The 21,110-nt window shown below is 35.2% G+C and overlaps 1 protein-coding gene and 1 long non-coding RNA gene across 3 annotated transcripts; one reads left to right on the top strand and one right to left on the bottom strand.

Moving 5' to 3' along the window:
• Positions 1 to 6,006: 6,006 nt before the first annotated feature.
• On the bottom strand, positions 6,007 to 6,750 carry LOC148854365 (uncharacterized). The gene is made up of 2 exons (XR_016113432.1): positions 6,607 to 6,750; positions 6,007 to 6,406 (listed from the first exon to the last, which is right to left on the bottom strand). It is a non-coding gene; the product is annotated as an uncharacterized LOC148854365 (long non-coding RNA).
• Positions 6,302 to 16,356, top strand: LOC148854364 (protein IMPAIRED IN BABA-INDUCED STERILITY 1-like). Of its 2 annotated transcripts, XM_088986763.1 has the most exons (9): positions 6,302 to 7,515; positions 8,730 to 9,014; positions 9,470 to 9,787; positions 11,465 to 11,692; positions 12,980 to 13,077; positions 13,531 to 13,633; positions 13,734 to 14,258; positions 14,529 to 14,661; positions 15,812 to 16,356. In XM_088986763.1, the coding sequence occupies exons 1-9, from the start codon at positions 7,144 to 7,146 to the stop codon at positions 15,829 to 15,831; spliced, it is 2,082 nt and encodes a 693-aa protein (XP_088842889.1). In that variant the 5' UTR covers positions 6,302 to 7,143; the 3' UTR covers positions 15,832 to 16,356. The 2 variants fall into 2 exon arrangements, with proteins under 2 accessions (XP_088842889.1, XP_088842890.1); XM_088986764.1 differs by lacking the exon at positions 8,730 to 9,014.
• Positions 16,357 to 21,110: the final 4,754 nt, after the last annotated feature.

Below are 21,110 nucleotides of genomic sequence, written 5' to 3'. Positions count from 1 at the left end.
CTAGCAATCTACCCGACCTACTATCAGGGCCTTGGAAGAAACCCGGTTCGTAGAGGTTCTGCAGCTTTAAATCCTTGTAAAACTTTTCGATAAACTCTTCAGCTGCCTTGTCAACATGGCTGTCCTCGTCAATGGATCTTAACGGGAATGGCGAGTCCGTTATCCGCAACTGCCGTACCATGGGGCTCTTCCCGAACCCCGGCAGATTTACCAACGGAGACGGCTCTGAAATAACGTCATTGCTCAACACCTCTAACATCTTCTGCACCGCATTAATGGTTGCTGCGTCGTCTTGATGGTGCTGAATGGGAGGTGTAGGAATGGTGGTTCTTGCGCTTGTTGACGTGAAACGGAAAGTAAGAGGAGTAGGCTGGGCTGTTGCTGCAGCTAAATTCGTACTCACGAGGAAAGACGAACGACATTTGTACGTCGTTCGACCTGCGACTGAAGTTGGAGTGGTGATGAAACATGAGGTTGCCCAGCGCCTTCCCTGCGTTCTTGCCGCGTTTCATCATCAGGTGAAGATCCATCATCAGTTTCCGCTTCGAGATGCCTCTATACGTACGATGTTCCACAGTCTGTTGGATATGTCCGGTGGACTCGATTCCATCTTCTCTATAGGTTCAGAGAGAAAGAGAGAGAGAGGGTTTTCCTTTGAGATTTGAGATCTTAGAGAGAGGGAGAGAGAGAGAGAGATCTGGAGGAGTTTCTATGACCCTTCGATGGAAGGAGGGTAGAGGTAGCGGCCTTGGGCAGAGGCGGAGGCGTTGTCGGAGGTAGGTGGAGGCTTAGTTGGAGGTTGACAGTGGTGGGCGGTGGCGCCAATTAATAGTTTATAAGAGGGAGAAGATGAATAGTATTTTTGTTTTTTTTTTAATTAAAGTATTTTAGAAATTATATTAAAAATATTATTTTATTAATATTAGGGCCCAAAAATTGTCTTTATCAACTATAATCCCTATGTTTTTATCTATGGGCCATTATCCATTATAATGGAAAAATTTCAGATTGGCAAGCATGAGAATACCTATTCGGGAGTGAAATCAGTCACTTTGTGTACAAAATGCTAAAGGTTAAAACGCATCCGATCCACCGCTTCCAATATATTGGTAGTTCGGACCAACATTGAGACCAACATTGAGTTATAGCCCTCTTTTAACCTTCGGATCTGCTGCCCACTACTTGTTCCCACATCTATACCCACAGAACACCGTTTTGAATTTGCAAAGAAATTCCGAATTTTTGATGGAGAATTGTCCCCGATCAGTATCCAAATGTTAAGGTTGGCCTGGTGCATGGATGCCAGTGTTGAAAAGTTTGGGATGCAACTCATTATGCATATCGTTGCATTTAAGAGGAGTGGGGTTTAGAAGGCTCTCCTGGTTAGGGGTGTCAATTGGATTGGATTTGGTCCAATCTGATCCAATCTAATGTGAATCCATTATAAATGGACCAGGTCCAATCCAATCCATGAATGTCTGGATCGTTAGGTCTATTCAAATTCATTTTTGATTTAGATTGGTTTCAACCCAAGTCCGGTCCATTGACACATATATTCTTATATCATATTAATGGATCAGATATTGACTTAAAATTTGTTACAGACGGACCAGGTCCAATCCAATCTAATAAATATTTTAGACCAAATTGGTTTAATCCAATATGCCTTGTTGATTCGTCCAATCCGTTCGAATTGATTTTGGATTGGACTGTCCAATCCATAACTGGTCCATTGACAATCTTAGCTTACTCTCAGTCATTTTAATCATTGTTTTTAAAAATGACCCAATGACTAAATCGGTCAGGGGTCCGGTTACCAGGTCGAATGGTCCAACCATTTTAACAAAAATATAAAAAATAAAAAATTATCAAAACCGTTTGAACAATTAATGGCCCAAATCAACGGTTTACTAACCAAAATCAACTCTTTTAGACAAATTTCCAGTTTTAGAGAAAATCGAAAATAGTCACTTGAGTGGTTCCCGATTTTTTCATCCGATCCGGTTTTGAAAACCATAATCGACATGTTACGTCCCATGGGAAGAGGCAGTGGGTAGCAGATGCAAGCACCTGTTTAGGTCCATTCCAAATTATTATTCAATTATTTTCTTTGAAGTGACCTGTGAGTTATTCTTTGAAACTTCATTATGATTTTTATAAGCTTTTATTTCAACATCACATTGAATGTAGGATAATCTCCAAGTTTTCTATTTGAAGTAATAATTACTTAAATTTGCTTTACTTTAAGAATAATGCAGTATTGTTTAAAGCCGATACTCAAAAACAATAATTTCTTCCCTTTTCTTCTTATTTCCCACATAAGTTCTTTTTATGCATTAAATAAATATGCCATGGCTATATATAAATCAGCATGTTGTTCCTACTATCGTAGGTAGGGGTGTCAATTAAACTGCATTTGGTCTAATACGATTTAGTCTAATGTAGGTTTATTATAAATGGACCAGGTTCAATTCAATTTAATGAATGTTTTAGCCACTTTGGATCGGTCAAATTCAATGTCTGGACTATTTAATCTGTTCAAATTCATTTTGATTTAGATTGGTTTCAATCCAAATCCAGTCCATTGAAACATATATTCTTATCTTATATCAATGGATATTTGCTTAATCCAACCCAATCCAATGTAAATTTGTTATGGATAGACCAGGTCCAATCCAATCTAATAAATATTTTGGATCAGATTGGTCCAATCCAATATGTTTTGTTGGTCCATCCAATCCATCGAAATTGATTTTGGACTAGATGGGGTCTAATCCAAAACTTTGAATAGATTGGATGGACCAATAAGACATAATGAATTGGATTAGTCTAGACTTAATGGTCCAAAGTATTTATTGGATTGGATTAGACCTAGTCCATTTGTAATGAATTTATATTGGACTTGATCGGATTGAATCAATATCTAGTCCATTGATATAAAATAAGAGCACAGGTGTCAATGGACCATGTTTAGGTTGGACTCAATCTAAATTAAAATCAATTTGAACAATTTGGACAGTATAGACATAAAATTATACCAGTCTAGCTAAAATGATCCAAAGTATTCATTGGATTAAATTGGACCTGGTCCATCTGCAATGGACCCATTGGACAGAATCAAATTGGACCAATATCCAGTCCATTGACAACCATATATTATCCTCCGTTGATACCCTTATGCCGTTTTTGGATTGAATAAAAAGGTAAGGAGAACTATATACCCCCTTTTTCTTCAAACCAAATACAGCCTTATGTTGAGCCCATCAAGGTCTCAAGAAAGAGCTCCTTTTTTATTACTTTTCCCCTTTACCCCCTTTTCTCCCCAAAGTGCTGATTGCGTGATTGGATTCCTTGTCAAGAAAGAGCTTCTTGAAGCATGGTTTTTGTTCTTTCAAGATGTATTGTTTATTTAGGAAATCACGTGGCAACAATTCTTCTTACCCATTTCTGTGGAATAAATATCCGTCTACTGGTAGGTATGTTTGGTTAAAGTTTTAAATCAAAGAATTATTATACAAAGAACGAATTTTGAGCCTAGGCTGTGTTTGGTTGCAGTCCAATGCTATTTGCACTAGTGCAAATGTAAAAAATGCAAAATTTTTGTTTAATTTTGTTTTGAATTCTACTTTATTCTGTTTCATGTATTAACTTAATTCATTTGTACTGTAACCAAACAAAATAAGCTAATTAAAACTTAAAACAAAAATAGATCAGAATTTATACTAAAATTATTTGCACTGCCATGGTTTTGCATCAATGCACACCCTAAAAACAAAAATTATTATTATTATAATGAGTTTGGGCCTAGAAAAAAAAATCAGTTCCAACAACTTTCAGATATCCGAACTTGAAAATTATTCTTAAAATCACACAATTCGACTTGAAAATGGTTCTTAAAATCACACAATTCATCGGGATTAAGGTCTCTAAAACCATGCAAACCATAAAGCCTAAATCAAAAGATCGGATGGCACTCAAACGCAATTACAAAAAGAGATACACCCAAAGCTCATATGTCCAATTCCATAATCCAAATTAAATCAGTCTTAGCCCCTGGCCTGGTGGCATCATTGGGTTTTAGCACATATTGATGTAGATATTTAGCTCACCATGACAAAGCTCATATGTAACGGCATGTAGAACAAATTTAGGAACCAAACGAACCCTTCATGGATTGGAGTGATGTGGGTTAGTTAAATGTGGATCATTGACTATACCATGAGATCATGTGTTTGAATCCAGCTTACCAAGAGACGCAAAATTCAAAAATAAATAAAATAAAAAAAAGATAAACCATTGACGTATTATATATAGTGAACTTTAGGTTTAGGGTATTCCAATTCTCGTGTAATATTATTGTAAATAAACCCTTCAATTGTGGGATGATGATTCCTTTGTGATAACTTAAAGTTAACCTTTCAAAGACCTTATTATTCTTTAGTCTGCAAGTTGCATTGAGAGAAGTCATCCCTTTCAAAGCTCAAAGCTCAGTTGGAAGAAGAATTATAAAACCCAATTGGGCAAAACTATTCTTTCTGTTGATCCCGTCCTCTAAGTTGCTTTTATAATAATTTCAATCCTCAATTCCTCTGACTTGACCACTGACCCAAAGACCTAGAGAGATCAATTAGAACCAAGCATTTTATTTTTCAATTTAGATCCACCATTCAATGAACATTTTTTTTTAATACTAGAGACCAATATAATAGAAAAAGAAGGGACAAAATACCAGGCCCTTTCATTTACCAAATGGTCTTTGGTGTATTATCCTTTTCACATGTAGTTTGGAAAAGTGCAACTCTAGAAAGATTCTTTCACATTTTCTTCTTCTACAGAGTGGATCCATGCCTAATCACTTCCCTTTAATGTACCATTGTGAATGCAGAATTGAATTGATGATGAGAACCATCAAGCAATCTGACTGACATTTTCTCTACTACCACTCGAGATAGAGTGATGGATCCAGCTTTACTTCTTTGTCACTTGTCTTCTCTCTTCTCTTGTGTTCAGTCACGAATGCATAGTTTCCTACAAAAAAACCAAAGATATTTGGTAGTCTCAAACCTCAATATTGCTCGGTTAGGACTTATGAGGTCTGAAGTGAATTTGTTGGACTCACCCCAATAGGAAAGTTGTTGGAAAATGATTGGACGTCTCCACCACTGCACCTACCTCTCTCTACCTCTGATGCTCTCTCTCTCTCTCTCTCTCTGGTTTGTCTCTAATTTGGTATTATCGGTGCTAGGTAGAGAGGATAATATCCACTAATTAATTTCTTTTATCAAGGCTTTATGACCACTTTGTGGCTAAGAGTTCACCCACAAGGTCTTCAACCTTGAAACCCAAAAGCTATGGCTTTCTTTATCTATAAACAACGTGGTAGGTCATTCTCTTATATTGTCAACTTTTCATGAAAATATTGTATATTTTCTTCTTTCTTCCCCCATGTCATTCTCTTGTATGCCATGAGACATACTTTGTCTAAGGGTGGCATTTACTACTTATTAGTCCAATCTGCCTTTTGATGTGTCTTTATCTGTTTTCTAGTTGTTTGGTTCAGCTAATCCTAGCCCAGTTTAAAATTTCAAATGGGTTTGATAGGTTCACATTGGAGAGTCTAGTTAAAGGTCCAATCCCAATCGCCTCCTCACCCTAATAAACCAAAGTTGGTTTTGGGTTGTGCATCTAACAAAAAAGACCCCACTATAGCTATTAGCTCTGGCTTCAAATCCCCGGCCGAATTTGCTTTTGGTTCGTCTTCAATCTTAGCGAACGTCGTGAGTCGTAAGTCATAACTACCGGCCAAGTGTAAAAGACTCGTATGTATTCAATTCCATTGTGCATTTGTGAGTATGCACGGGTGAATTGACTGCATTTGCCCGTGAAGAGACCTCAGACTCACAGACAGAGACTTGGGAAGGTATAACATCAAAACTGTTAAGAACCCTATAAAGAAAACTGAAAATATATGACAAATAACATATTTGGAGCAAAGATCTTGGTATCCCCACAAAAAAAAAAAAAAACTTAGCTTTAATCAAGTAAAAAAGTAATGGGTAAAATGTCCTCAAAGAAAGCTTTAATAATGGAAACATGTAATCATGCATGTAACACATAGAGAAACAAAATTAGATCAGGCAAAAAGGTAGGAGATCAGAGAGAGAGAGATTCCTTTAGTGTGGCCGTGTGGGTCCCTGCACAGCTCAAGTTGTAGGCCATGGGTAATGATGTAGAGGATCTAGAGGCGTGGAAAGGGAAAAAAAAATAAAGGAATTGGATGGCTTTTCCCTCTCTTTCTCTTGCTCAGTTCCCCCTTTAGTCTTTTGGCAGACTTCTTTAATCAATCCTTCGTCTCTTTTTTGACTCGGGCTTCTCTTGTTCTTTTCCACCATTCTCTCAGTGCGGTCTGTGGGAACAAATTAAGAAACAAATACAGTGGGAACATATTACAGAAAAAACTCGGTGGGAGCAAAGTAAAAATGAAAAAAAAAAAAACCAATTGTAGACCATGCAGCAATCCAACAACTCTCAAGAAATATATAATATTAATATATTTGAAAAGTAAAATCAGATACATAATTAAAAGAAAGGAAAATATTAGAATACTTTCTGGTCTCTTTATGAGTTTTTCTTGAAATTGCAATCAATCGAATTAGCTTGCAAGTTACAACAATAGAGATAGAGGAAGGAAACAACGTAAAGAAAAGAGGAAAACGAAAACAAAAACAGAAAGGGAACAGAAATAAGGTCCAACGGCTACATTTCACACCCTCTTACTTTTTGTTTTTTGGGTAGGGGGGATTCGGCATTCGGACCCCACGAATTTGCCTCGCGTTGATTTCGGTCTGTTTGTTACAAATCTCTCAGCTCATTAAAGCCATCTACCTTCCATCCTCCGCAATTCCCGCAGAGTGAAACCAAGCCGGGGAAGGATAGTAGGATACAACAACAACAGCTCTCACCCTCTCCACATCAAAAGAACCTGTTACTTATAGGGTTTTAGCCGGTTCCCCCGATCTCTCCTTGTTCTGCAATCCCCATTTGAGCTAATCTGTGATAATTCCCCATCTTCGACCCATTTCCTGATCTGGGTCGTTCTGGGGTTTCTCCAATTCGGTCGATGTCATCAGGTTTCGCTCAGTAATGGGTTGCATTACGTCGAAGCAGGCGGTTTCTGTAACCCCTGCTTTTGATCATTCTGGGGCGTTCCGGGACAACGGATCCGGGGTTTCGACTTCTTCACTGCGAAACCGATCCGGGTTGGTCGAATTGGAGAACAAGAAGAAGAAGAAAAAGAAGGCCGAGTCAGGAGATGCTGCTAGCGAATTGGGGGAGTCAAAGAGGGGGAGCTCTAATGGCGGGGATTCCTTTATCTTGAGATTGGGAAATCTGCCTAAATATGTGGAAGGGGAGCAAGTTGCAGCCGGGTGGCCTGCTTGGCTGAGCGCCGTCGCGGGCGAAGCTATTCAAGGATGGGTGCCCCTCAAAGCCGATTCTTTTGAGAAACTGGAGAAGGTAGGGTAGAATCCTACGTAAACCATCCTACCCGGTATTTAATTTTCTTTTACTTGCAACTTTGATGGTTTTTTTTTTTTCATGCGGTTGGATTCATTAAACCTTTCCTTTTTCATTTTTTTCTTCTTCCCCTTTTCTTATTATGGCAGCATTTCCATATAAAAATAGAAAGAAAAAATAAAATAAAAATGAAATTTTATGAAGAGACAATGCCTCTTTTTTTTTTTTTTTTGAAAATTTAACAAAAATAAAGATTACCCATTTCACCTCTTTCACTTATTTGTCATTTTATTCGATGATGATTTCAATTTGTTTCTTCTTCCTGCAAGAAAATTATCAATTGTTTTCTTCGTTTTTTTCGCCATCCTAAAATTCTCTCTTACCACCGCCCCCCCCCCCCCCCCCCCCCCCCCGAAAAAAAAAAATTGTTGCTTCTTTCGAAATTAATAAAGTTGTATAGGTTTGCCACAATCATAGTCTTTTGCTTCCTTCTGAAATTGCTTCCCTGTGTTGAATTCGTGTATATTGTATAGTGCAAGAAGACATTCCATTTCTGACATTTATCTTCTGTGAATTAAATAAACTGGACTTCATATTATGTATCAATTACAAGACTATTAATACGATTTTATAATATTTCTATATATAAGTATCCTTATTTATATGTGCTACATTTTTTATTCACCAACTGCTGTAAAACTCCACCACAGCATAATAGCTCCAGATATGGTTATTCTTGTTAATCCATGTATATTTCCTTTTGTGGTCCTAACGGTTTGGACCACCTTTTAGTTAGATGCTTGCTTACCTATTTCAGGGACTTTCCCAGGTTAATTGAATAAAATTGGTGAAGTGACGAAAAAGTAATTTTGGTATACAAAGACTTTAAGATTTCCTGTTTGGTCTAGAGCCAGAGTATATATTGGTTATGATTTAGCATTACAACCCTCCGTTAGCACTGTGATTCAGTTTTATGCATGCGGCTACTGTAAGTGAGAGAGGTGTTCTCATTAAGGACATTGTGCCTCAAACATGATATTAGCCTTATTGTACTAATGAAATTCCTGCGCTTGGCTTCATTTTTTTTCTTTCTAATCATGTTTTCCAAGTGTCCGATAACAGAAACTAGTTTTATTAAAATCCCCACCCTTTTTGCCTAATAAATCTAAGTATTTTCAGACCAGAATCTTATTGTTCTACATTGATATTTGTAGATTGGACAAGGTACATATAGCAGCGTTTTCCGAGCATGTGAATTAGACACTGGGAAGATAGTTGCCCTGAAAAAGGTGCGGTTTGACAATTTTGAGCCTGAGAGCGTTAGGTTTATGGCACGAGAAATATTGATTCTCCGCAGGCTTGACCATCCAAACATTGTAAAATTGGAGGGGTTAATTACCTCTCGATTGTCATGCAGTATATACCTTGTTTTTGAGTATATGGAACATGATCTTGCCGGACTATCATCTTGTCCTGACATCAAGTTCAGTGAGCCACAGGTTTGTTGATTTCTTTGTTATGCATTAGCACAATAGAAATACAGGAATATTAGCACTGGAAAGGAATGGCACAGTAATCAAGTTTTTTTTCCTGATTTACAAAGATAATTGTTAATGTAATACTAGACGAAGGGCTTGAACATCCAACTTAACAGCCATAGTTCTATCCAAGTAATTTCAACTTTGTTTCTCTCATACCACTGAGGTTGATTGTTGAAACTTTGAGTAGCTTATAGAGTCATTCCCAAATTTTTAGACTAAATTGTATTTTATTGGATGGTTTAGATCATCATAGAGTATCCAAAATCATCAGAGTTTCCAATATTTTGGTTTGATGGAAAACTATGTCAACGTTATGTATATTGGGATTGTTTGGTTTATTGAACCCGGAGTATCATATTCTTTCTTGTTATTTATTATTTTGTATCAAAGCTTTAATGGCCGATACTGTTCAGGTTAAGTGCTATATGCGCCAATTATTGTCTGGACTTGAGCATTGCCACTCTCGCGGTATCATGCATAGGGACATCAAGGGATCCAATCTGTTAGTTAATAATGAAGGAATTCTCAAAGTGGCTGATTTTGGCCTAGCAAATTTCTATAATCCTGGGTATAGACAACTGTTAACAAGTCGGGTTGTAACTCTGTGGTACCGTCCTCCAGAACTCTTGCTGGGTTCCACAGAATATGGAGCATCTGTGGATCTATGGAGTGTTGGCTGTGTATTCGCAGAACTTCTCCTTGGGAAGCCAATCCTTCAGGGAAAAACTGAGGTGATCATTTTATGACATTTTCTTAAAGTATCTCTTGTTTGTTTTTTGCACGAAAATCCTAATAGTGTTATATTATTCAGCAGTATTTAGTTTGGGAATAAGAAGACAATTTGGCGAATGGTAGAGGTCAAATAATAAAACATTGTTAGAAGGAAGTGATCTCCACAGTAAGGCAATCAACATAGAAGGAAGAAATCATGCATAGTTGCGTATAAAATAAAGAACTATCATTTAGCTAGTTTCCGAGTTTTATATTTCATTCAGCATGCATATTTATTGAAAAAAATATCTATTCTCTTTATTAGAACATTAAATTTCCTCTTAGAACATGGCAAATCATCTTATCTAGATGACAAATAATATTTTAAATATATTAATTTCAATGTTTTCACAAATAATACTAATAGAATATTTAATAGAGCAATTTCATATCAATTAGCAACTAGAAGAGGAGGCTATAACTTTATATAAAAAAAAATTAAAGATGGAAATTTGAAGAGAAAAAGAATAAGGATGGAGCTGCAAATTTATTTAATGTGTGTGAGAGAGATGGAGAGAGAGAATAGGAAAAACAAAAAAGAAACCTTTTTATACTTCTATTCTTTTTTTTTTCTCTTTTCAAAAACCTTTGATCTTTTAAATTTCAATAGTAAAACTTTAAAACAAAGTATTAATGATATATATGGTATATTAACACACTTATCAGTAAGATGAGGCATTTTGAAATTACAAGAAGGCGCTTGCCTTGTCATTTTTGTTGCCTATATGGGCACCTTGTTTCTTTAAGTCAGGAGTTTAGGTGAGGTGCCCAGTCAATGGGTGCCTAGGTGGCACCTTGACAACTATGGTCTCAGTGAACAATCTAGACTTTTTCCGGTGCATTATGTAATGCTATGGATAAAATGTATACGATCAAATTTATTTTTAGAATATAATCTTATGGAAGTAGTTGGACATGATTCCCATCAAATTGCTACCCCACTATTTAATATTTACATCACTCCTATCTGTTGAATACCCTCGTACTCCTTTCTGGAGGAACTTATATTCTTCCTTTATAGAGATAACTCATTGTACCCCCCCCCCCCAAACAGAGAAAGATAACCATCTTTGATCTACTTAAGTGTATAACCTTTCATAAGTAGCCAGGAATTCTAGATTGGGCAAGATACATATATCTGCATTTTCTGAGCACGAGTTAGGCACTGGGAGGATAGTTGACTGAAAAAGGTGCAGTTCGACAAATTTGAGCCCAATGAGCCCAAGAGCATTAGGTTTATGGCATGGGATTTGGGATATATTTATTATCCACTGGCTTGACCAACCAAACATTGTGACATTGGCACAGTAAGAAAATAAAGCACAGTAAGATTTGATCTTTCTTATTCTTGTTCCCTTTAAAACATATCAAAAGATCAATGTGGAAGTAGCATGAAATATATTGTTGTATGGGATGCCTCTTACTAATATCTGTTGGCTTAATATACATGTACAGTTCTGATTTCTTTGTTTTGTTTTTATTTTTATTTTGTGCTTATTCTTATTTCTCTTCTTTAGTTTTTTTTCTTGTGGAAGTGAAAGGCACATATATTTATATCAGGAAATAAATTCTAGGTGGCTACATCATTACCTTTTCCAGTTTAAGTTCTAAAGGGAGAATTCATATCCCATGTACAGGTTGAGCAATTGCACAAAATTTTCAAGCTCTGTGGCTCCCCACCTGATGAATATTGGAATAAGTCCAAACTTCCTCATGCAACTATTTTTAGACCCAAGCATCCATATGAGAGTTGTCTTCGGGAGACATGTAAAGATTTTCCTGCAACTGCTGTGAATCTGATAGAAATGCTTCTTTCTGTAGAACCATACAAGCGTGGTACTGCTTCTTCTGCTCTTGCATCTGAGGTAACTCATGCAGAATTTTCATCACCCATAAATTCCTAATGTACAAATTATGTTGGAAAAAAAAAAGAATCAATCTGTTTCAGCATGTTCAAATACAAACCCACCCTACAAAGATTGCTATTTTATTGCACAAGTGGTTGTATGCCATGTGATTTTTGCATGTTGTCTTTAATAATCATAGAAAAAAATTCCCTCACCATTTTCTTGACTTTTTACCTGGCACATTGCCTCAATCCATATAAACCAAATTTTAAGCCATAACTTGTGGGTGACCAACTAAAATATTTCAGAGGGAAGACAATCTATTTATCGACTATTATCAACCAAATTGTGACTGATCATCCATATCTCACATTTTCCCTTGGTCCTGTGTGGCAAGGAAACTCCCTCTTCTGAAGGTTGTATTTGACACCACACTGTATTCACATTTTGGAAATAAGCTGATCTTTTTTTTTTTTTTTTTGACAGCAACTGCCAGGAAATCTGGCCAACAAACTCAATTATAAATCAAACAAAACAAAACCAGATTACACTTTTGAAATCCCAACACTTTCCCAAGCTTATCCCCAATGTCTTCTTTGGATAGATGGCTGAAAACTTGTGGCATTTCTAAAAAAATGTAATTTCCTAAATTTCCTTGAAATAAAAATGCATCAATTTTTTATTGAAAATACATAATGCACTATGTATGTGTTTGTGTGTGCATAGGAAAAAGGTTACCTTATCGGGTCAAATAAGGAGCATCCCTACATCACCTGCCATATTTTTGCCACATGGGGGAATGATGTGTCAAATCCAATGTCCACCAAATATATGACCAACTGACCATCTATTCAATCCTCCAGTCCATATCAACCCTATGCCCCACCTTTTATTTTAACATTGAATTGAATTTGTGTCATAAGATGCTTTATTTCAGATATATGGTATGATCTTCTAGCTCAAATTTGTCCCACTAGTAGAGGATAATGAGAGGAAACTATGAGGCCATTTTGAAATGCTAACGAATTTTCCACCTGAAAGATTTCTTAGCCATTCAGCCTTGCGCACTAAATGACTTGGACTACCAAGTCCATTTTCATATATCTATATTGATGTATAATTTTATAAAACACTTTCCTTTCAAAATTCTTCAAAGTGGAATGCAATTATTTTACTTTTGTTCATCTTATATGAAACTGAAATTATTCACGGTTTTAGTAAAACCTTCTCCTGTATTTGGTGTATCTGGCTTACTTTCCAGAGTAAAAATATTCTTCTGATTCAGTTTCTTGTGTTCAATCTCAGTATTTCACAACAAAGCCCTATGCATGTGACCCATCAACTTTACCAAAGTACCCACCTAACAAAGAGATAGATGCAAAATGTCGTGAGGAGGAACGAAGGTAAGCTCTTTGTCAACTGTTCACTGCAATTTTATGGTTTCATATCCTCTCTTAGATAACTGAATCTGTGGTTGTAACCCTGGATAAAGTTTAAAACAAAGGTTGACTAACCAAGTCAAATTGCCACTCATCAGGACTGGTTCCACCTGTTTTGGGCCTAATATCTATTAGTTGTTTCAGAATTTGTTTATGCTAAACTTTTTTAGTTTTTGAACTTATAAGTGTAAGACTCCATACTGTTGTATTGAAGTCTTTTGAATCATTGTTGGACGAGTGGCAATTCAAAGCCAGTATTGCGTCCATGAACTATATGTTAACTGAATCAGGAGTTTATCAAGGCCAAATCAAGCTTTAATCTCAAGAACCATGTTATCTAGCTAAAAAGGATCGCTCGGAAAGTTCAGTATGTCTCCAATACTAACTGTGTAATTTGCATTACCGCAATGCTTTTAGGAGAAGGGCTGGTGGGAGAGTGCGTGGACCTGAAGCAACTAGGAGGCCAACAAGAGTTTGTAGAGCTTCACGGGAATCAATCAGTAAACTGGCATCCAAACCGGTCTCTCTCTCTCTCTCTCTCTCTCTCTCTCTCTCTCTCCACACACCGCAAACAAAAGATAAAACCTTGTTCTCATTGATTGTTTCTATTTTTTCTTCAGGAATTGCAAGAAAGTACCAAAGGTGCCCATAAGATCAATGGTTGTGATTCACTTACTTCCAAGGAAGATAAAGACACTACATTATGTGAAATGCCAAATACCATGCAAGAGGCTTTCCACATGAAATATGCATCTCAAGGGGAAATTCCTTTCTCTGGCCCATTACATGTCACAGCATCAAGTGGTTTTGCTTGGGCAAAAAGGAGAAAGGAGGATCCAGCAACCAGAAGATCACATAGTAGGTCTAGTTCAAGAGGTCAAGTTTCTAATGCAGTAGATCCATCAAGTCTCCTGCAAACAAGTAATAATTCAGACCTAAAAGTAGAAAATGGGGAAGCTTTATATGGGGCTCGCATTGATTCTAGAGATCATGACTCACATGATATTGCTAAGCGTGCAATGCTGAAACAATGGAGCCATTTAGACCATCCAGATTCTTTTGATGCATCTGATATATACCATTCTCAAGAACTATCAGTGGCACTGTATCAAAGGGAGGAAATGGCAGCTAAGAGAAGCAATCTGGTAAGGACACAAATAATGATAGATCAATGATGAAGATTTATTTATCCTTTTTGAACTTGGGGTATCAACTAAGTCAGGATTGAGTGACTGAGTTCAAACCCAAATTTATATAAAAAAGCCCATGCTTCTTTTGAAAATTCTAGCAGAGTGGCTGAAGGTTGATTGACTCAGTAACTTAGTTGAGTGACATTCCTATCAATAGGCTGAATGTCCCTTCTGAGACTTCTTCCCTTTGAGTTTAAATTCTTATTAAATATAAAACTCTCACAGGGTTATCAGGATCAAGGAGACATGGTTGAGTTTTCAGGACCATTATTGTCTCAATCACATAGAGTTGATGAGCTCTTAGAGAGGCATGAGCGTCACATCCGTCAAGCAGTCCGCAGGTCATGGTTTCAAAGAGGTAGGAAAATTTCCATTTTGAATTTCTAAAATTTCTGCATGCTTAGTTTCTGGTATATCAGACCTTAAACATTGAAACTTTAAATAACCAATATTATCTGTGAAAAAGAGTAATAAAACATGGGGCAGAGGGCTGATATGGACTAAAGGATTGAATATGGGGTCCCCTACTTCATGAACGGCATGGATATCCCACATCATCATCATTCCATGTGGTAAAAATACGGCCGGTCATGTAAGGATGTCCCTACACAACCCCACCTATTTCTGCCACATGGAGGAACCATGTGGCCAATTTGGACTGTCCATCAGGTTGGGACCATTATGGTCTGGTCCCCTACTTCATGAACGGCATGGATATCCCACATCATCATCATTCCATGTGGTAAAAATACGGCCGGTCATGTAAGGATGTCCCTACACAACCCCACCTATTTCTGCCACATGGAGGAACCATGTGGCCAATTTGGACTGTCCATCAGGTTGGGACCATTATGGTCTGCCATGAGTATGATTCCACAGTTCATGTCAGTGCTGTACCAAATTGAAATTTTGATTAACCAATTACAATCACTCAAGCTTCTAATTTTTCAATATAGAAGCCCATAAAAGATCATTTATTTGGGCACATGGCAAAGGATGTTGGTTTAAATATCAGAGCGGCTGCTTTGTCCAAAAGAAAAGCCAAAAATTAGATCTATTTCCATTCTAACCCTTCCAAGACCCCAGAGAGCTTGGCCCATCATATTGGGTAATGGCCCTTGGCATGGAATTTTGGGCCAAAATCTTTTCCATGAATATGGAGTGGCGAGAGGAATACAGGCACTCCTTTTGAGCCCCAAATTAAGTTGCCATGTGGAAGATTCCTTGGTTTTTTTGTGCATACCAAATTACCTAATTAGCAATATGCTTAACAAAATTTATCTTGACCTTGTTATAATATTTACGTCACAAGAAAATTACCAGTCTCTTAAACTTCCCCAGAACTTAGATACTGGTACTGAAATATTCTAGAGGTATCAAGCATCCTTTATCAATTCAATGTCTTGACTGCTTGTTCTAGGATGGATGTGGCTAGTGGCCTAGGTTGTCTTGACTGCTTGGCTTCATTTAGTTTTGTTGATACTGATATGGTGGATCTACCATGGCAGGGAAAAGGCATGGAAAATAGCTGTCTGAGGTATGCCTTCCAGTTCAAACAGAAGTCTCCCGTTGATGAAGAAGGTAATTCAAGAAATGCAAATCTTGTCCCTGAATAAGGAGATGAATCTATTACCAGGGTATGCCGACCCCAAAAGTCTTGGTACACAAGCAATGAGAAGGGTAATTGCCATGTTCTTGGTTCTGAATTTGCCATCTGCCAGGGGATCTTAGATGATGGCAATTGAGCTGGGGTAGCCAAAATGAAGGCGATGGAGCTAGCTTGCTTTACTAGTTAACTAGAATAGTGTCGGCGAATGCTCTTCCAAGTCCATTTTTAACAGAAGCTGAGCTTCGTTTGATCAAAGAATTCAATTTGTGTAGATTGTAACTACATTAATTTTGTAATTCCTGGAAGTCCCAGAATTGTATAATGTGTATATCTAACAGTTAACTAGGTCCTTGTTTACGGTTACTTTTTAAGGATCTAGTTTTCTAGATTTCTAGTCAATAGTTTCATCCAACATCAATGAATAGAAAGGTTGTTTAAGGCCCACAAGTGTTTTCCCTCTTTGTTTACCCTCTGAGCATAGCATTGGTATTTTTGTTTTTTGCTTTTTTATATAGCATTGCTATTTGGTTGTTGATTTTAAGGGTAATTCATATCTTCTTTGAGGGCCTCACTCTCACTGAAGATTTGGACAAAAGCTCCTTTCCACTTCAATTTTCTTGAATTTATGCCAGCTTGCAGCAGTTCACATTTGCGCCCCAGAGAGCATGCATTGGGAACAGATGACCCAATACACGGCTGGGATGTGTTTTGACAGGCATGAGGCATCCATGGGACGCCAATATGATCTCCCTTGCAAACTACAAGATTCGTGGCCATTCTTTCATTTCTTCTAAGAAGTCTCACTCTGGTAGCGCAGGACTAAAATTGAGAATCAACGCTTTTGATGTATTGCAGTGGCCCCACTAAGACGTCACTTTTCCTAATTCAAGGTAGGAGGGCCATAGCAAAACATCAAAGACGTTGATTCTGTCGTTTCAGCGGAGGGCTACGACACGGCCAATGTGGTTTGTTTTTTTAGGCACGTGCACTCTTGTAAATTGTAACTTGTGATTAGGGATTGATAATTTTGCGGGAATTTTTGGGTATCTGATTCGATCTGACCCTAATATGATCTGTTTAACAAACTTCTATAGAGTTTGGGACGGATTTAGGTTTTAACTTTTAGGTATTCGATATTTGATACCTGAGATGTATAAATGTGAAACTATTATATTATTAGTAATTAAGCACATGTGTTGTACTTGAGAATTTTTTTTTATATTAATTACTTGAATTTTAGATATATCATAGTCAAGATAGAAATTGAAAATTAACAAAAGTAATAATATGATTAAAAATAAACTTAAATATTTGTTATTCAATTATGACATCATGGGTTTCTTGGAAAAGTTGGATCGTCGGCCCACCATCTAGATAAGAAAATAGCATTGTTTTTGGATTAGTTTTAAATTAGGGAAATTATAGCCACAACCGGTTGTACATTTAAAATTAAGCGACAAGTTGGTCCATAAACCAACATAATTCTGACAATCGGCTCTACATTTCAAATTAAAAACCCTCGCCATGCCATCGGAGGCTTATGTGGTTGTTTCCAACATGAGACTCTAATTTATGTTAGACACAACAAAAAACTTATATTGAAATTGCCCTTTAATGTTGGGTGATTGGAAAAAAAAAAAGGTTTTTAGTTATTCTCTCCCTCTCTCGCTCACACCATCTCACTCACAATCATCTTTATCTGCTCAATAACTATGTGATTTGAAAATAAATAAAAATGGTTTTTGGTTTCTGTATTTACAATCTCTATATCAATTTCTCTCATTCTCTCTCCCTCTACCTATCATTCTCCCTTAATCTCTCTCATTCTCTTTCTTGGTCGATCTCTCATTTTCCCTTAATTTCTATCGTTCTACTCTAGTTTCTCTCTTGCTCCCTTTCTCATTTGTTTTATTTTCTTACACACTTATATGGTATTAATCAAATCATATAAAAAAACATGATACCAATTTGGCAAGATTAAAAAATCACTATATCAATTTGATAAAAATTCACAAGAAACTCTTGACTATAAAATTTACACCAACTCGAGAACGATAGAGATTGAGGGAGAAGGAAATATTGATCCAGAGGGAGAAGAATGAGAGAGATTAAGGGAGAACAAGAGAGAGAGAGAGAGAGAGAGAGAGAGAGAGAGGTTTTGATTTGGCTACAAACCAAAGCTGAGAGAGTGGGAGAGATAGAGGGAGAGGGAGATCGAGAGATGATTATGAGAGTGAAAAAGAAGGGAGGCAGATCGAGACACAAAGGGCGTGGGAGAGAAACTGAAAACCTATTTTCAGTATAGGTTTTTTGTTGTGTCCAACATGGATTAAAAGTCCCATGTTGGCAACAACCACATAAGCCTTCGATGACATGGCGGGGGTTTTTATAATTTGAAATGTAGAGCCAATTGTCTGAGTTTTGTTGGTTTTTGGACCAACCTGCAACCTAATTTTAAATGTACAACCAACTTTGATTATAATTTTTCCTTTAAATTATATATTTTATTTACATTATATAAAATATTTTTTTATTTTTCACACTTAATTTTTGTTTGTCTATGGTATCATTTGGCTCAAACCACTAACCCACTATACAAAAATAAAAATTGTTTGATTTCTAGGTTGACATTAAATTTTGTATTACATTTTCATCATTGATAAAATTATTTCTTATGTATAAAACTTATTTTTGTTTAATATAATGAATGCACAATATTAGAGATGTACCCAATATTTTATTTTTTATAAATATTTAACATTAGATATGTACCCAAAATTTTCTCTCTTTTTTTTATTTTTGTGATTCTTTGTATTTTCTATTATTAAAAATTTTATTATTTGACTATGACATCATTTAATTTCTGGGAAGAGTTTGAATTTGACATTCCAATTTTATCATTAATAAAAATACTTCTTATATTTCATAGTTATTTATTTTAATTTTTTATTATTTAATTATGGCATTATTTATTAATTCATTTGACCCAAATGGTTGAATTGCTTGCCCACCACTAGGAGGGAAGAAAATGGTTTTGTTTTCAAATTACTTTTCAAAATATTTATTTTTATACTATTAAAATTAATATTGTGGATTTAATTATAAGAATTTAATGATGAGAAAAATTATATCTTAAATATAGGATTTAATGAGAGAGAATAGGAAAATATTTTTATTTCCAATTGGTTTTAAATTTTACATTCATTTCCATCATTAATGAAAACATTTCTTATTTATCATACTTTATTATTGTTTAATATGTATGTTAAAAATGTTCCCAATTTTTTTAATTTTTATTTTTTCATTTTATCTATTTTTAATTTTATTATTTAATCGTGACAACATGGATTAACCCATTTGATTCAAAATGATTTAATTTCTTACCACCACCTAGATGAAAATACTATTTTTGCTAGGTAGATTTCAAAAGTATAACCTTCATGTTATTGAAATTATTAATTTATTAAGTATGGATTTAATTAATAGAACTTAATGATGAAAAGAAACAAAAATGATTTAAATATATGATTCAATGAACATGAATGCAAGTTAATAACTTAAATGTTAGATTTAATGAGAGGGAATTGAATGAATTGAATATATTTAAATTAACTCCTTTCAACTCATTTAATATGAAGAACCAAATACCCTATTTGCCCTCATTTTTTATCAATAAATTTAAATATAGAGGGGTAAATTTTGTCCTTAGAAAATTACAGAAATATTCTTGTGTCCATTCGTGCTTTTTAAAGTAGTATAGAGGGAATTTTCGGGTATCTGATTCGTTCTAACCCTAATAGGATTTGTTTATCAAAATCCTATAAAGTTTGGGATGGGTTTAGGTTTTAACTTTAAGGTATCCGATACCCGATACATGAGATGTATAAATGTGAAACTATTATATTATATATCATGCACAAATTTATAAAGTTTAAGTAATAAGATAATTATTCTATTATTAGTATTTTATTTGTATAAATTTCTTGGGATTAAAATCATCATTTAATATAAATTTGGATTTAATAGATTGTTTATTTCATTTAGTTATAAAATACTAATTTTAAATATTATTTCTTTTAATTTTTAGTTGGAATTGTTAATCATATGTATGTATAGATTGTTTTGATGAACACAAAAGGTAATAAATATATTTTATTTCATCAAATAACATAAAAGGCAAAATGGCTTTGTGGCTTAAAGTAGTGCTAAGAGATTTAGTGTTATCATTAATGGATTCGGGTTCAAGTCAAACTATAAGCATTAAAAAGCTTTTTTAGTAGAAAATGTTTGGTCAAAAGGTTTAACGGGTGATAGCTTCTACCTAGGGGTGCAAATGGATCATACCATTATAAATATAAATATATATAATACATATATTTGTAAATATATTTTTATACTATATTTTATAAATTTGTTATATTATTTATTTTTTGTAAAAACATGTATATATATGATGAAAACAATTAAAAAATACCTATATTTTTTGTTTTTACTTTATTTAAATTAGTATATTTTATTTTTTTTCTTTTAACAATTTATTAACTTTTAAAGAAAACAAATCGGATTGGATCAAATCCAAAGATCCGACTTATTGATAGGATTCGAATTCAAATCGAGTCCTATAAGATCCAATTGGATCTTTAGATCGGGTTGGATCTGACATGAACAGTGTCAGATCGGATTTGAATATACCCTGATTTGAATCCGACCCAATCTGTTTACATCCCTACTTTTACCCCTGGGCAACTTTATAAGTGCTTTTGGTCAAAACTCTTTCCATACCATATATTTCCCGTATCATAGATTTTCCCTTTGGAACTAATTAATTACTCAAAAACAAAACTATTCTTTATTAAGTGACAAATAAGCAATTCAACCATCTGAATCAAATTGGTCAACCATGAAGTAGTCATAGTGAGATAATAAAATTTTTAAATAGAATTAAATATAAAAAGTTACAAAAATATATAAAAAACATTAGACATATTTATGATATTTTTATTAATCAAATTAAAAAATAATTGTAATAAACAATAATTATTTTTATTGGTGGTGAAAAAGAAATACATAATCTAAACTAACGAAAAATGAAATTATGTTCCTATTCGGCAGAAATCAATAGTTCAACTTTTGGGTCAAATGTCTCAACCTCTAATGTCATAATTAAATAATAAAAAATAATAAAATATAAAAACACA

Source organism: Nelumbo lutea, chromosome 4 (assembly GCF_056320005.1).
Source record: "Nelumbo lutea isolate HS-2025 chromosome 4, American lotus-T2T, whole genome shotgun sequence".
In the NCBI taxonomy this organism is placed as follows: domain Eukaryota; kingdom Viridiplantae; phylum Streptophyta; class Magnoliopsida; order Proteales; family Nelumbonaceae; genus Nelumbo; species Nelumbo lutea.
This window is presented reverse-complemented; position numbering and strand designations above follow the sequence as displayed.

Coding starts and splice junctions, on each gene's coding strand:
- LOC148854364 (XM_088986763.1), top strand. CDS start 7,144: ATGGGTTGCATTACGTCGAAGCAGGCGGTTTCTGTAACCCCTGCTTTT. Junction 7,516..8,729: donor CTTTTGAGAAACTGGAGAAG/GTAGGGTAGAAT, acceptor TGATATTTGTAG/ATTGGACAAGGTACATATAG. Junction 9,788..11,464: donor TCCTTCAGGGAAAAACTGAG/GTGATCATTTTA, acceptor TCCCATGTACAG/GTTGAGCAATTGCACAAAAT.